We start from the raw sequence: 16771 nt of genomic DNA, 5'->3' as shown, positions 1-16771 counted from the left end.
GACTAAGCTGTAAGGTAGGCTGTTCGTCTAGAATGTACCTTGTGCCTGATGCCATGGGGTGAGTTCCTGTCTGGTCTTAACAAAATGATATAGCACTTGGGGGCAAAGATGCAGCCTAGGATTCCTGCACTGGAAGACAAGATAGAGAAGCCTTCCATGGCCACCATGACCTTCCCCTTGGTGCTATGGTAGACAGGGAGGAATGTGACCCACACACTGAAGAACACCAACATGCTGAATGTCAAGAACTTAGCCTCGTTGAACGTGTCAGGCAGGTTTCTGGATAGGAAGGCCATAGCGTAGCTCCCAAGTGCCAAGGAGCAGAGGTATCCCAGGACACAGTGGAAGGCAACAGTGGAGCCCTTGTTGCACCTAATGATGATGTGTCCATGTTCAGAGTGAGCATCTGAGTCAACAAAGGGTGGAGAGGTGCTCAGCCAAATCCCACAGAGCACGAGTTGGACAAGGGTGCAGATGGGAATGATGAAGTTAGGGGCCCTTGATAGCATGAGCCACCTCACCATTCTCCCTGGAACAGTGACCTTGAAGGCCAGAACAACAGTCGTTGTTTTGGCCAAGATTGTGGAGAGAGTCACCGTGAACAGAACGCCAAATGTGCTCTGCTGTAAGATACAGGTGACTGTGTTGGGATGGCCAATGAAGAGCAAGGGACAGAGAAAACTGAAGGACAGAGTGATGAGCAGGATGTAAGTGAGAGCCCGATTATTGGCCTTGACAATGGGAGTGTGGTGGTACTTCACAAAGACTCCAAGGACGCCAGCTGTGAGTATGAAGAAGCCCAGGCCCATGCAAGTGAGAGTCTTTCCCAAGGGGTCTTCATAGGCCAAAAAGGCCATGGCTTTCTGTAGGCAGTAGCTCTGCTGTGTGTTTGCATAATGACTTTCTGGACATTTCTTACAATTATCCACATCTGGTCATGAATGAAATTTAGTGTGAGTCTATGCTCAGCTTCCCCTTTTATCCTAAGCCAGTTCCCAGCACCAGCTCTCTGTCATGTGACCCTTTCCTGCTTTGTTTTACACTCAAGTAAATTAGGGCTCGATAGTGAAATTTCCCAAATTTTCTCCAATCAATTATCTCAAATGGGAGGATCCAAGATGGTGGCACCAATTGCACACAGTGTCTGATTAGCAGGAAAACCAGGACTGCAGAGTGACCTAAAGACTAAATTGAAAGCTACCAAAACACCAGTGCTGCTGATTCTCAGGTGAGAGGGACCCAAATTGTGTGGGGCACAGGTGGGTCCAACACCTGACCACCCAGCTATCCCACAGAAAAAAATCAGGGGATATCCCACATTAGCCAATATCTTGGGAAGGACTGTGGGCTATCCCTGCAACTTTGGGCTCTGACCACTCTCAGCCCCTCAGTTGCTTGCTGGCATAGCCTAGCTGTGTCACAGAGTAGATAAACATAGGCCTGCCATCACAAGAGGGCACGTGTAGCTTCTGAGCAGCTTGGAGTTCTGATTTCTCACAGCCGCCCTCCCCAGCTGCTTACCAGCTGGGCCCATCTGTAACAAGGAGCATACCTAGTGGCCAGCAGAGCTGAATCCAGGTGCTGGCCACAATCCGTATTAGTTCCCATCCTATGAGCAACTTTAGGCCTTGGTCTGTCTCCACCCACCTGTCTGATGCAGGTGCTCAGACACATCTAAGACACAAAACAAACAGGCTGAGCAGCCACCTGTGAGGGCCACAGTCCACATTAGCTGCTATCTTGTAAGCAACGTTGGGCCTGTGTCAATCTCTGCCTGCTGCCTGAAGCATACTGCTCTGACACAGCTAATGCACTAAGCGAACAGACTGAGCAGGGACCTGCTAGGGCCACAATCCTCATTAGCTGCTATCCTGCTAACACCTTCTGGCTCTGATCTCACTCCACCCACCTACAGCCTATTGACCTGATCCACCTAGGTCACAGAGCAGAGAACTGTGCAGGCCACACCCCACATTAGCTGCTGTTTTGTGGGCAGCTTTGAGCTCTAATCTCTCTCTGCCGGCAAGTGGCTTACTGGCATAGCCCAACTGGGGCACAGAGAAAATAAACAGAGCTCTGTCATATCAAGAAGGCCTGTAGAACACACCAACAGCTTTAGGCTCTGGTTCCCCTTAGTCCCCCCAGCTGCTTACCAGCCTGACTCATCTGGAATGCAGAGCAGATAGATAACAGCTGAGTCTGGGGCAGACCAAGACTCACATTTGCTGCCATTTCAAAAAGGTCTGTGGTGTACCTGAGCAGCTTAACACTTGAATCTCTAACTGCGCCGCAGCTGCTTACTGACCTAGCTGATCTGGAACACATCAGATAGTCAGAGCCCTGCCATCTCAAAAAGGATTGTAAGGCACGTAAGCAACTTTGGGCTTGGAAATCTATCAGCCAACTCCTCTCCTGCCTGACTCAACCGCAATATAGACAGGGAAACCAGCTGATCTGATCTGAGTGCAGGCTCTAACACCCACTGTCCAACATCCTGAGGAGGCCCCTGGAGAGCCCTAGCAAAAACCCTTTGGCTTGGGGCTCTCTTTACTTGCTCCCAACTTGCCTGGCCAATGTGGGACAAAGACAGCAACCTCATTGGAGGAAACTCTAGGCCTGCTAACACCAGAGACAACCAGATGCCTAGAGGACAGTGCAAGAAGACTAGTGACAAAACTCAGAGCCATATGACACCAGAACCAGTGATCCTAACACAACAAGCCCTGGAGATAACGACACCCATGAATCACAAGAAGACTTTAAATCTGAGGTGATAAAAATGATTGAAGCTTTGAAGGAGGAAAAGAAATCACTCAAAGAAACACAGGAAAATACATTCAAAAAGATGAAGGAATTGAATAAGTCCTACAAAGAACTGCAGGAAAATTCCACCAAATGGGAGAAAGAAAAGAATAAGACTATTCAAGACCTAAAGAGGGAATTAGAAGCAACAAAGAAAACACAAGCTGAGGCAGTCTTAGGGTTACAAAACATGGGGGAAAGAACAGGAACGCTGGACAGAAGCCACACCAACTGGATACAAGAGATGGAAGAGAGAATCTCAAGTGTGGAAGCTATGATAGAAGTTATTGACACATCAATCAAAGAAAACATTAAAAGTAAGTTTTAAAATGTTCCTGATAAAACCTCTCAAGAAATCTGGGACACTATAAAAAGACCAAACCTAATAATAAGAATAGAAGAAGGAGAAGACTCCAAGCTCCAAGGCCCAGAAAGCATTTTCAACAAAATCATAAAAAAAAATTCCCCAACCTAAAGAAAGAAATGCCCATAAACATGCAAGAAGCCAGGAGAACTCCAAATAGATTTGACCAGAAAAAGAAATCTTCCCCACACATAATAATCAAAGCATTAAATGTACAGAACAAAGAAAGACTATTACAAGCTGCAAGAGAAAAAGGTCAAGTCACATATAAAGGCAAACTGATCAGAATTACACTTGACTTCTCAACAGAGACTATGAAAGCCAGAAGGTTCTGGACAGCAGTAATGCAATTATTAAGAAACCACAGATGCCAACCCAGACTCCTATACCCAGCCAAACTTTTAATCACCATAGATGTAGAAAAATATACATTCCATGACAAAACGAAGTTTAATCAGTACCTAACCACATATCCAGCCCTACAGAAGGTACTAGAAGGAAAACTCCAACTCAAGAAGGCTAACTACACCCAGGAAACACAGGAAATAAATAACTCCACATCCACAAATCCAAAACACAGAAACAACACACTCTACCTCCACCAACATCAAAACAAAAGGAACTAACAACCACCGGTCATTAATATCTCTTAACATCAATGGCCTCAACTCCCCAGTAAAAAAGACACGGGGTGACAGAATAGATGAGAAAACTGAATCCATCATTCTGCTGCATACAAGAAACACACTTCATCAATAAAGACAAATATTACTTCAGAGTAAAGAGTTGGAAAATTGTATTTCAAGCAAATGGACACAAGAAGCAAGCTGGCGTAGCCATTCTAGTATCTAATAAAATAGACTTTCAACTACAAGTAATCAAAAGATATGAGGAAGGACACAACATCTTCATCAAAGGAAAACTACACCAAGATGATATCTCAATTCTGAACATATAGGCCCCAAATGCAGGAACACCCACATTTGTAAAAGAAACATTACTAAAGCTTAAAGCACACATCAAATCTCACACATTAATAGTGGGAGAATTCAACACCACCCTCTCCCCAATCGACAGGTCCTGAAGACAGAAACTAAATGGAGAAACAAGGAAACTAATAGACATCATGAAACAAATGGACCTAACTGATATCTACAGAACATTTCACCCAAACACAAAAGAATACACCTTCTTTTCAGCACCACTCGGAACCTTCTCCAAAACTGATCACGTACTTGGTCATAAAGCAAACCTCGAGAGATACAAGAAAATAAAAATAATCCCTTGCATCTTATCAGACCACCATGGATTAAAAATGGAAATCAATAACAAAAGAAACAACCAATAGCCTACAAACTCATGGAAACTGAACAACTCCCAACTCAATGACATCTGGGTAATGGACAAAATAAAAAGAGAAATTAAAAACTTCCTAGAATTCAATGAAACGTGAAGGCACAACATACCCAAACTCGTACGACACAATGAAAGCAGTGCTAAGAGGAAAGTTCATAGCACTGGATGCCTTTGTAAAGAAACTGGAGAGATCCCATACTAGCAACTTAACAGCACACCTGAAAGTTCTACAACAAAAAGAAGCAGACACGCCCAACAGGAGTAGATGGCTGGAAATCATCAAATATAGGGCTGAAATCAATACATTGAAAATTAAGAAAATAATTTAAAGAATCAATGAAACCAAGAGCTGGTTCTTTGAGAAAGTCAACAGGATTGACAAGCCTTTAGCCAAAGTAACAAAAAGGCAGAGGAAGAGTGTTCAAATCAACAAAATCAGAAATGAAAAGGGAGACATAATTGAGAGACTCTGAGGAAATTCAAAGAATCATCAGGTCATACTTCAAAGCCTATATGCCCAAAAATGTGAAAACTAAATGAAATAGATAACTTTCTTGATAGCTACCAAGTACCAAAATTGACTCTAGATCAGTTAAATGAATTGAATAGTCCTATCACACCTAAGGAAATAGAGGTAGTCATCAAAATTCTCCCAACAACAAAGCCCAGGACCAGATGGATTCAGTGCCAAATTCTATCAGACCTTTGCAGAAAAGTTAATACCAATTCTCTTCAAATTATTCTGTAAAATAGAAACAGAAGGAACATTACCAAATTCGTTCTATGAAGCTTCAGTCACCTTGATACCTAAACCTCCAAGAGACTCAACAACAAAAAAGAGAATTTCAGACCAATTTCTCTTATGAACATTGATGCAAAAATACTCAATGAAATACTTGCAAACCAAATTCAAGAACACATTAAAACTATCATTCACCATGACCAAGTAGGCTTCATCACAGACATGCAGGGATGGTTCAATATATGGAAATCATCAGTGTAATTCATCATACAAACAAAGTGAAAGAAAAAACCCACATGATCATCTCCTTAGATGCTGAAATAGCATTTGGCAAAATCCAACACCCACTCATGTTAAAAGTTCTGCAGATAGCAGGGATACCAGACACATACTTAAGCATAATAAATGCATTATACAGCAAGCCAATAGCCAGCATCAAACTAAATGGAGAGAAACTTAAATCAATTCCACTGAAATCAGGGACAACACAAGGCTGTCCACTCTCTCCATATCTCCTCAATATAGTATGTGAACGCCTAGCTATATAAATAAGACAACTAAAGGAGATCAAGGGGATAAAAATCAGAAAAGAAATCAAACTCTGACTATTCACAGATGATATGATAGTGTACAGAAATGACCCCAAAAAATTCTATCAAGGAACTCCTACAGCTGATAAATACCTTCAGCAAAGTGGCGGGATACAAAGTCAACTCAAAAACATCAGTAGCCCTCCAGTATACAAGTGCAAACAGACTGAGAAAAAAGTTAGAGAAACTACACCCTTCACAATAGCCACAAATAACATAAAGTATCTTGGTGTAACTCTAACCAAGAAAGTGAAAGATTTGTATGAAAAAAACTTCAAATCTCTGAAGAAAGAATTTAGAAACGATTTCAGAAGATCGAAAGATCTCCCATGCTCATGGATCAGGAGAATCAACATAGTAAACATGGCCATCTTACCAAAAGCAATCTACAGATTCGATACAATTCCCACCAAAATACCCACACAATTCTTTACTGACATTGAAAGATCAGTTCTCAATTTCACATGGAAAAACAAAAAAACCCAGAATAGCTAAAACTATCCTGTACAATAAAAGATCTTCTGGAGGAATCTCCATCCCAGATCTCAAGCTGTACTATAGAGCAACAGTAATTAAGATAGCATGGTACTGGCATAGAAATAGACTGGTTGACCAATGGAATAAAATTGAATCAAAACCCAGAAATAAACCCACATACCTATGGACATGATTTTTGACAAAGAAGCCAAATCCATACAATGGAAATAAGATAGCATACTCAACAAATGGTGCTGGTCTAACTGGATAGTTCCATTTAGAAAAATGAAAATAGATCCATATCTATCACCCTGAACAAAACTGAAGTCCAAATGGATTAAAGACCTCAACATAAAACCAGACACACTAAATCTGTTAGAAGAAAAAGTGGGGGTTCGAAGTTTACTGCCTATATTCTCCTTGGCTGGTGCCTTAGTTTGAGGAGGACCCCAGGACCCAGATCTGCCTGTCATAAAGTTCTTCTTGTAGGTTTCCAGGACCCTGTGGATCCTACTATTTCCCCATTCTTCCATGCTACTCTCGCCTAAAGTCTCAATAGGATGTCCTCTCCTCTGACCCATTTTCTTGGTAAGTAAAGTTTTTCATGGGACGTATCCCTTGGACTAGTGTTTTGATATAAGTGAGTATATACCGTTTGTCTCTTTTTGCTTCTGGGTGAACTCACTCATTATGATAATTTCTAGATCAATCCATTTGTCCACAAATTTCGGGAATTCCTTGTTTTTAATAGCTGAGTAGTATTCCATAGTGTAAATGTACCACAGTTTCTTAGTCCATTCTTCTACTGAGGGATACTTACCAAGACCTAGCCGACGAACATGATATTCTCCACCGTTGAGTGGAGAGTGAGATCTGACTCTCACACGAACTCTGGTGCCCTTTTCTGACCATATCCCCTGGATGGGGAGGCCTGGTGGCACTCAGAGGAAGGATAGCAAGTTACCAAGAAAAGACTCGATATTCTAAGAGCATATATAGGGGGAGGAGGTCTCTCTCAATCACAGACATAGGGGAGGGGAGAAGAGGGTAAGCGGGAGGGAGGGAAGAATGGGAGGAAACAGGGGAAGGGCTAACAATTGAGATGTAATATGAATAAATTAATAAAAAAGTTTAAAAAAATAAAAAATAAAAATAAAAAGAAGAAAAAGTGGGAAGAGCCTTGAGCTCATCAGCACAATAGACAATTTTCTGAACAACACTAACAGCTCAGGCGCTAAGATCAACCATTAATAAATGGGACCTTATGAAACTGAAAAGCTTCTGTAAGGCAAAAGACACTATAAACAGAAAAAAAATGAAATCCTAGAGACTGGGAAAAGATCTTCACCAACCCTACATCTGACAAAGGGATAATATCAAAAATATATAAAGAATTCAAGAAATAAACACCACAAAACCAAATTATCCAATTAAAAATAGAGTACAGAACTAAACAGAGAGTTCTCAACAGAGGAATAATGAATAGCTGAGAAACACTTAAAGAAATGCTCAACAACCCTAGTTATCAGGGAAATGCAACTAAAAAAAAAAAAAGACTGAGATTCCATTTTACACCTATCCAAATGGCTAAGATAAAAAAAAAAAACTCTAGTGATAGCACTTGCTGGCAAGGATGTGGAGAAAGGGGAATACTCCTCCATTACTGGTGGGAATGCATACTTGTACAACCACTTTGGAAATCAATCTGGTACTTTCTAAGGAAACTGGCAATAACTCTACCTCAGGACCCAGCCATACCACTCCTGAGAATATACCCGAAATATGCTCTACTATACAACAAGGACATTTGCTCAACTATGTTCATAGCAGCTTTATTCATAATACTCAGAATCTGGAAACAACCTAGATGTCCCTCAACTGAAGAATGGATAAAGAAACTGTGGTACATTTACACAATGGAATACTACTCAGCTATTAAAATCAAGGAAATCTTAAATTTTGTAAGCAAATGGATGGAACTAGAAAAGATCATCCTGAGTGAGGTAACTCAGACCGAGAAAGAAACACATTATATACTCACTCATAAGTGGATATTAGCCACATAATACAGAATGACTACACCACAACGCAGAGACTGAAACATCGACCAAAGACCATATATGATGTGGACCTAGACCCTCTGCTCAGATGTAGTAACACAATCTCCTCATGGATCCTATATATGAAGAGTAGGGACTTCTTCAGACACGTACTCTGGCCACTGAGCTTAGATCACTGAACCAGTCCTTGCAGGACGCCCTTCCCAGGCGACAGAGGAAGAGGTTACAGGTGGTACAGATGAGACTTGATAGGCTGAGGTCAGAGATGTTAGGGGAGGAGAGCTCCCCGTTTCTGAGGACTAGGGGAGGGAGGGAGAGGGAAGGAGAGAGGAAGGGGGATGGGGAAGGAATGAGGGAGGGAGATGCAATCGAGATGTGAAGAATTTAACCTGCAGAACAAGCAGGAAACTTATGATGCTAATTCCACTACATGGGAATAGCTCTGAGACTGGCTGAGACATGAATGCCTAGGCATAGACAATGCTCCTTGTTGGCTACAGAACACCTATGAATTACTATTAGATGCCATTCTTCATATGGCATGAATGAAGACTTACAGATTTGTTTTTCCTGCTCATACAAAGAGCAGAAAACCAGCCTTAATTGGTCTGTGCATCACACACACACACACACACACACACCTTATACACGTATAATTTTAGGACTGTATAATGCTTGTGAGAAATTATATGCTTTCAAAATAAAAAAGCCAGACACTGAAACTGGATCAGACCTGACAGGATGCGTTCCTCTCAGCATGCTGGACACTGACATCCTGTATCCTTCATGTTCCAGCACCAAGTGCTTCAGTTGCTGTTCCTCATCAGAACAAGACAGCTCCCAGGACACTTTCAAAGAAAACTTCCAACCCCAATTGGACCAGCATCTCAAACTGTCCCACACAGGACTCTATTTAAGCCTGAAATTACTCAACATTTAGAAACTGGAGCAAAATGTGATTCTTAGCTTGTTTAACCATTTCCCCAATTTTATTTGGGCCCCTACAAAGGTTTTATTCATCCCAAATCAGCTGGAAGAAACCCTAAGAGAATGATGTCCCATTTCCTTTGGGGGGGTCAGGTAGGTTTTTGGTTGCTTTCTTTGGCAACAGAGGGTTGTTATCAATGGGAGATGGTTACAAGTTATTATTTGTCTTATCTAGAGAGAAAACAAGGTTGGACTCAGGGACGTCTCTCTTTTCCTTTACCTTACATTCTTAGGTTTGGAGATAGGGGTTGAAAAGAAAGAAGGGGGAATACAGAAATATATAGAGAAGATGGAACAAAGAGTAGATTAGTGAATCTTCTCAACTTAATGGCTCAATTGTCACTCACAGGTTATGTTAAATTCACTGGTATAGAATTTTGTTTATACATGCAAAATAAGTTTAATTCTAGGTACAGTGGTATAGAATTCAAATGTAAGACTATATATATATATATATATATATATATTCTTTTTTTTTTTTTTTTTTTGGTTTTTCGAGACAGGGTCTCTCTGTCCTGGACTCGCTTTGTAGACCAGGCTGGCCTCACCACGCCTGGCTTTTATATATATATATTCTAATATGAAGTAGTGTACCCATATAACTCAATTATAATACAAGGTTTACTTCCAATACTGTGAAAGTGCTATTACAGGCTGTTTAGAATAACTAAGTTATACAAGTTAATTGTTAGTTGATCAAATCATGGTCATGTCAATTACTAGTATATTTTATCACATAGGTGTGGCACATAGATATGATTCTATAGAAAGATAAGGTAGGATAGATAAGGTCTTCAAAAACCTCAGAGATATGCAGAATATGGCATTGTAAAATGTTTTTATTATTTTAAGGATTCACTGATAATGAGACAGGTTAACTCCTGGCAATACCCAGCCTACCTCAAAGAGGATGGTGAGCATCAAAGAATCTCCTTATGGTGATAGCTTCAAACGTGGCAAACAAGTCACTGAGCAAAATGTCCTCATTTCTACCTCAGACAGAATTCTGCCTAAAAAGGGGCAAGCTGGCATGCAGGCTGAGTCAATGGCCAACCTCTGCCAACACAGGGTAAGCAAGTCCTCAGTAGTACCTGCCTCACAAATATGTCTGTCAGTATATTGGGCCAGAAGACTGACGAAGATGTTCCAATGTTATATAGAGTTTGGGTGACTATTCAGGTAGTAAACTCTCTCTGCCATTTTCTCATTTGGAAAGCTACTAACCTGGACTCCCGCTATACTCAAGTAATCATGTTTATTCCTTTTCAAGTCTCAGATGGGGTTAAAGACCAGGTAGCTTAGTTTTACAATGACACTTAGTTGTTTAGGGGTTAAGATATCTTTTAAGTCTAGATAGATGTTTTAAGTTGATAATGACAAGATGTGATGGAGATTGGCGTACATCCAGAATTTTAGATGCACCAAGATTGGAAGCATGTTATCTTCAAGGCTGTCAAATACAAATAGCCAAACCTCTAAGAATGTAACATTTATATAATTCCTGATTGTGTCATGGTTCTTCACGCTGTAGGTAGTTTATTGTATATATGTGTAATAATATAAGTGTATATGTAAAAATATGAAAAAGAAATAACAATCAACTGTGACAAAATACAATATAATAAAATGTCAAAGATAGAAAAAAATAATCTCTAACTCTAATTTGGTTAGAAGAAAAAGTGGCAAAGAGCCTGCAACACATTGGCACAGGAGACGACTTCCTGAACAGAACACCAACGACCCAAGCCTTAAGGTCAATAATTAATAAATGGGATATCATGAGGCTGAGAAGCTTCTGTAAGGCAGAAGACACTGTCAACAGAACAAAGTGACAGCCTGCAGACTGGGAAAAGATCTTCACCAACTCTACATCTGACAAAGGTCTAATATCCAAAATATATAAAGAACTCAAGAAATTAAACTCCTACAATCAAGAAATGGGGATCAGAACTAAATAGAGAATTCTCAACAGAGGAACATCGAATGGCTGAGAAACACTTAAAGAAAAGCTCAATGTCTTTAGTCATCAGAGAAAGGAAAATCAAAAAGACTCTGAGATTCCATCTTATACCCATCAGAATGGCTAAGATAAAAAAAAAACAAACCACTGCATGCTGGCAAGGATGTGGAGAAAGAGAAACACTCCTTCATTGCTGGTGGGAGTGCAAACTTGTACAACCACTTTGGGAATCTATCTGGTGATTTGTCAGGAAACTAGGAATAGGGCTTCCTCAAGTCCCAGCTATTCCACTCTGTAGAATGTACCCAGAAAATGTGCCCCACCACACAACAAGGACATATGCTCAACCATGTTCATAGCAACCTTATTCATAATAGCCATAATGCTCTTCAGTTGAAGAATGGATAAAGAAACTGTGGTACATTTACACTATGGAATACTACTCAGCTTTTAAAAACAAGGAAACCTCAAAATTTTCTGGACAAATGGATGAAACTAGAAAATGATCATACTGATTGAGTTAACCCAGAAGCAGAAAGACTCACATGGCATATACTCACTTTTAATTGGACACTAGCCCAAAAGGCATGTCCCATGAAAGTCTTCATTTACCAGGAGATTGGGATAGATGTGAGAACATCCTATTGGGACTCTAGCTAAGAGAAATATAGGAGATGGGGAAATGGAAGATCCAGGAGGTGTTAGAAACCTACTAGAAGAACATCATGATGGGTGGATCAGGGCCCAGGGGCGGGGGGAGGGGTCTACTCAAACTATTGCACTAACCAAGGACAATACAAGTAGTAAAGATCAAACCCCTACTCTGATCTACCCAATGGACAGGACAGTCTGCACAGTTATGTAGAGAGTGGGGACTGACTCTGACATGAACTCTGGTGCCCCATATTTGATGACCTCCCCCTTGGTGGGGAGGCCTGGTGGCACTCAAATTAAGAATAAGTATGCTGCCAAGATGAGACTTGATAGCCAATGACCATAAAGTGTGGGAGTAGGTCCCTCTCAGTCATAGACCTAGGGGAGGGGAATAGGGTGAAAGTGGAAGGGAGGGAGGAATGGAAAGATACAAGTGATTGAATAACAATTTAGTTGTAATCTGAATAAATTAATTAAAGAAAAATTAAAGAAAAAATAATCTCTAATTAATACTGCCCACTGTCTTGATTGGACTATGAAGTGAACAATTCTAGTCAATTCATCTTTTACTTAAATATCTTTGCATTTAGGTGATCCTTTTCAATTACTAATAGAGTCATAAGTCAATGAGTTAAATTGCATGAACCTGGCTCATTCATAAGATTCCTTCCTTGTGAAGCACCAAATGTGTGAGGTGGGCAGTTGAGTTGGATGCAAGAAGGTGACTATGATCACAGCTTATCAGGACTCATCTGGATAGCCTGCATCACCTTCCTCTGTACGCCTGCTGTATTTCCCCACCAAAGGGAAGTGATCAAATTGGGTGCAGAGTTCATGGCAGAGGTAGTCCCTGCTCCCCCGACAACTCAACTCTGTTGAATGCGCTGTCAATTGGCTATATCTGAACAGGGGGGTCTAGGTTCACTGCATGCATTGTCCTTAGATGGTGCAACAGTTAGTGCAGCCTCCCCCCAAGCCCAGGACTGCCATCCTTGATGGTTTCTTTGTGGGCCTCCTAAGCCTCTGGGTCCTTCCATCCCTCCGCTCTTCCGTATCACTGTCAGGACTGTGCCCAGAGTCTGGCCCCACTCCTGCAAATTTCAAGGTTTTTTTTTATTCTTAATAGCTGAGTAGTATTCCATTGTGTAAATTTACCACAGTTTCTTTAACCATTCTTCTGACGAGGGGCATCTAGATTGTTTCCAGATTCTGGCTATTACGAATAAATTTGCTATGAACATAGTTGAGCAGATGTTGTTGTTGTACGGTGGAGATTGATTTCCAAAGTGGCTATACAAGTCTGCACTCCTACCAGCAATGGAGGACTGGGAAAATTATCTTCACCAACCCCACATTGGGCAAAGGGCTAATATCCAAAATATGTAAAGAGCTCAATAAGTTAAATAACACCAACCCAAATGATCCAATTAAAAAATGAGGTCCAGAACTAAACAGAGAATGCTTAAAAGAAGAACACTGAATGGCCAAGAAGCACTTAAAGAAATGTGCAACATCCTTAGTTATCAGGGAAATGCAAATCAAAACTCTGAGATTCCATCTTAACCAGAGTGGTTAAGATCCAAAATTAAAGTAACAGCACATACTGGCGAGGGTGTGGAAAAGAAAGAGGAACATTTTGTTACTCTTAAGGCACTCCTCTTCTGTTTCCAGTGTATTTACTTGGCATTATTTTCTAACAGCGTTAATTAATCATAACCATAACCCTGTATCTTATTTATGTAAAAGCACAGGCTATATACTACATGTCAAATATTTTATAAAAATGTAAATATGAAATTTTCAAAGACAAATACAGCTCATTCTACTTGATTTGAAGGGTAAGACTTTCTGTTGTGAACCATTTAGCAATTATGTTTTAGTTCATTTTTTTCCTGAAACTTCTTTGAAGCTTCTTTTAACCTGAGCCATGTAGAATTAGAGGATAACATTTCAGGTTTCCATATCTGTGTGTGTGTATCTATGTTCTGTGTGTGTTGTGGTGTGTGTGTGTGTGTGCATGTGTGTATATGTGCATGTAATAATTGTATGATCATGGTATACCACCAATGTAAACAAAGCATGTATATGTACAGTAACATATACTGTATAGTCTGTATAGTCATTCCTAATATTCACATTTTAAAATAGGAGCATTGAAAGACAAAAGAATTAGAAATTTTCTATTTTCATGAAGTAATTTTAAAGCATCTGAGTGTTTGGTGAAATCTCTACTCAAAATATTGAAACTAATAAATGAAGAATGTTATTAGACTAAAAATTGATGATGGGGAATGCTTTCTGGTTTTCTCTTCATATTTAACATGACTCTGTATGTGTGCTCATCACATCCACCATTTCCCAATTAACTTGTTCACAATTACCTTATACCTGTAAGGTATAATCAATAAATAAAAATGATGATACAAGAACTGAAATAGTTTTACTTTTTACATGAAAGAAGAACTGCATTTGTCTCTGCTTTTTCTCAGAAATCTTGTCTATCACCTTAGACATTGTAGGACAATGTGGATAGGTGGGAAAGTCCCCAGCGATATTGACATGTACCTGTCTCATTGGAAATCTCATTGTCTGGACATCGAGTACAATCATAGCAACAGGCAGCCTTACTCTCCTGGGGGGATTTTCTGAAGCCAGGAACACAGCTCTCACTGCACAGAGAGCGAGGAAGCTGAGGGTTAAATACACAAGAGAAAATATTCAAGAGTGGAAGTTGTAAAACAATTAAAAAATTACATTTCAACATTGAGTAAATAATATGGCAGATTTTTATATTTATAACATCGGGTTATTGCTTTTGGTGCTTCTAGTGTGAAATGTATTAAAACCACGATTCAAATACAACAAATCTCTGAACAGTTGTAGGAGTGTAAGAAATAGGACAAAATAAAAGGACACTAGGTCACCGAGGACATGTTTACTAGTGCAGCTAGAATACCACAGTGATTCTACAGTGTGCTTTCGAATAACTGGCAGGGCAGCCTGTTTTGTAAAGGTGATTGTTAACATCGATTCTGGATACAAACCTGAATAGGATTCAGATTACAGTGCAAACAAGTCTTTGGACTTTCTAAGAGAGATAAGTTACATTAGGGTACGTGAACAGAGAAGACATAACCTAAAAATAGGTAACACCATTTGGTTGGCTTTTGTTATTGACAAAATGAAAACCGAAAGGGTTTTGAAAAAAGTAATCACCTCTATATACCTCCTGATGAAAAAGCAATATTAATCACTTTCTCAGACTTTTGCATCCACAAAAACCTGAATCTTCATCGACTACTACTGCTGCCATTTGAAATCAACGTGAAATCTATGTTCTTAGTTTGCTTCTGTCTGGTTTTTGGTGTGTGTGTGTGTGTGTGTGTGTGTGTGTGTGTGTGTGTGTGTGTTTGGTTTGGGTTTTTTGTTGTTGTTCAGTTCCTTCCTTTTTCAGCAACAAGACATGTAATTAACCCAGGCACATGTGCCCTCCATGCTAGTCTGCCTTTTCGGGAGCCTTAAAACAGAAGGGAAAATGATATCAGCAAACACACAGGTATTTCCTAATCTGAGAATCAAATTCATCCTCTGGTCAATGTAGATTCTGCACAAGTATAAAATCTTTATTAACAGACAGTGTATGTATGACTCAAAATAATTACCCATGTGAGAAATATATTAAAACATCTATGGTTCAGAATGGATAACAAAAAAATCCTTCATCTGACAGTTTTATTTTGTATAGTGATGGGCCATGTATAAGAAACCAGAAATCATAACATCCACAAACAAATGTGTGTTTATGTAGAGACCAACACATGAGATCTAATCCAACACACCTCTTTAAATCCGATACCCCATTGTATCATAGAGTCAGACAAAAATAGTTGGTGACCTTGGGGAGCTTTTGGAGAAAATGTTCCGACTTTCATCTTTTGTCTAAGACCATTTGGAAAATTCCAGAAGTTGAGAATATTATACTCTTCATCTAATTTCTTTTGTGGATCCATAACCACCTGGTTTCCAGCACCACTTTTGAAATGGATATTCTTGAGAAAAGGGTGGAGCTAAAAGAGTTGCAGGATATTGTGATCAATTTATTTCCAGAAATGTTCAACAGAGCCCAGTGAAGCAACACCCCGCACTGATTGTAATCCCTGTTCCAAGCTACAACAGGCTACACTGAGCGTAATGATGAAAGTTCCAGCAGTGGCACTATTGTCATGTTTCTAGACAGTCAATGTCAAAGGAAAGCAATCACACATACACATACATACAAAACAACAAACCAAACAAAAACAATTAACCAAAACATGTTGTCTGAGGCAAATTTCCACAACCCTGAAATACAAGCCACAATCAGTTATTTAAAGAAAACACTCAAATTTCAGTTTGTAAACTTGAGTGTTGTTGATTTCCACAGTGTAAGAAGTGGAAAGTTATCTAACAGAACCATTTATTCGGGATTTGAACCTTAAGGTCTTATAGCATTTGACCATTCAGCATCTAGCTCTCTTATTTCCATTCTGAAATGTACTTTGAGATAATGAGAACTCAAATTGAGAATATTACCATCAGGAGATTCTGGGGCTATGTTTAAACACTGGATTTTGACATATGTGCATATAATCCATGTTATTACCATCTACTCAACACGTACATTGACACATGTGTCTGTTATGATGTTTAGACAGGTAACTACAGTCTGCCGTGTCCTTCTTGGTAATCTTCCACGAAGTGCAATGGCATATTGAATGCTTTTACAGAGCTTCAGTACCA

The 16771-nt window shown here is 39.9% G+C and overlaps 1 protein-coding gene across 1 annotated transcript; it reads right to left on the bottom strand.

The window, feature by feature from the left end:
• Positions 1–2: 2 nt before the first annotated feature.
• On the bottom strand, positions 3–1466 carry LOC311587172 (vomeronasal type-2 receptor 116-like; the record flags this gene model as incomplete). The annotated part of the gene is made up of 1 exon (XM_084763669.1): positions 3–1466. The coding sequence occupies exon 1, from the start codon at positions 855–857 to the stop codon at positions 3–5; it is 855 nt and encodes a 284-aa protein (XP_084619795.1). The 5' UTR covers positions 858–1466.
• Positions 1467–16771: the final 15305 nt, after the last annotated feature.

This window comes from Acomys minous (genome assembly GCF_964271855.1).
Source record: "Acomys minous genome assembly, chromosome: 16".
NCBI lineage: Eukaryota > Metazoa > Chordata > Mammalia > Rodentia > Muridae > Acomys > Acomys minous.
The sequence above is the reverse complement of the archived record's forward strand: the minus strand, read 5'-3'. Positions and strand labels throughout refer to the sequence as shown.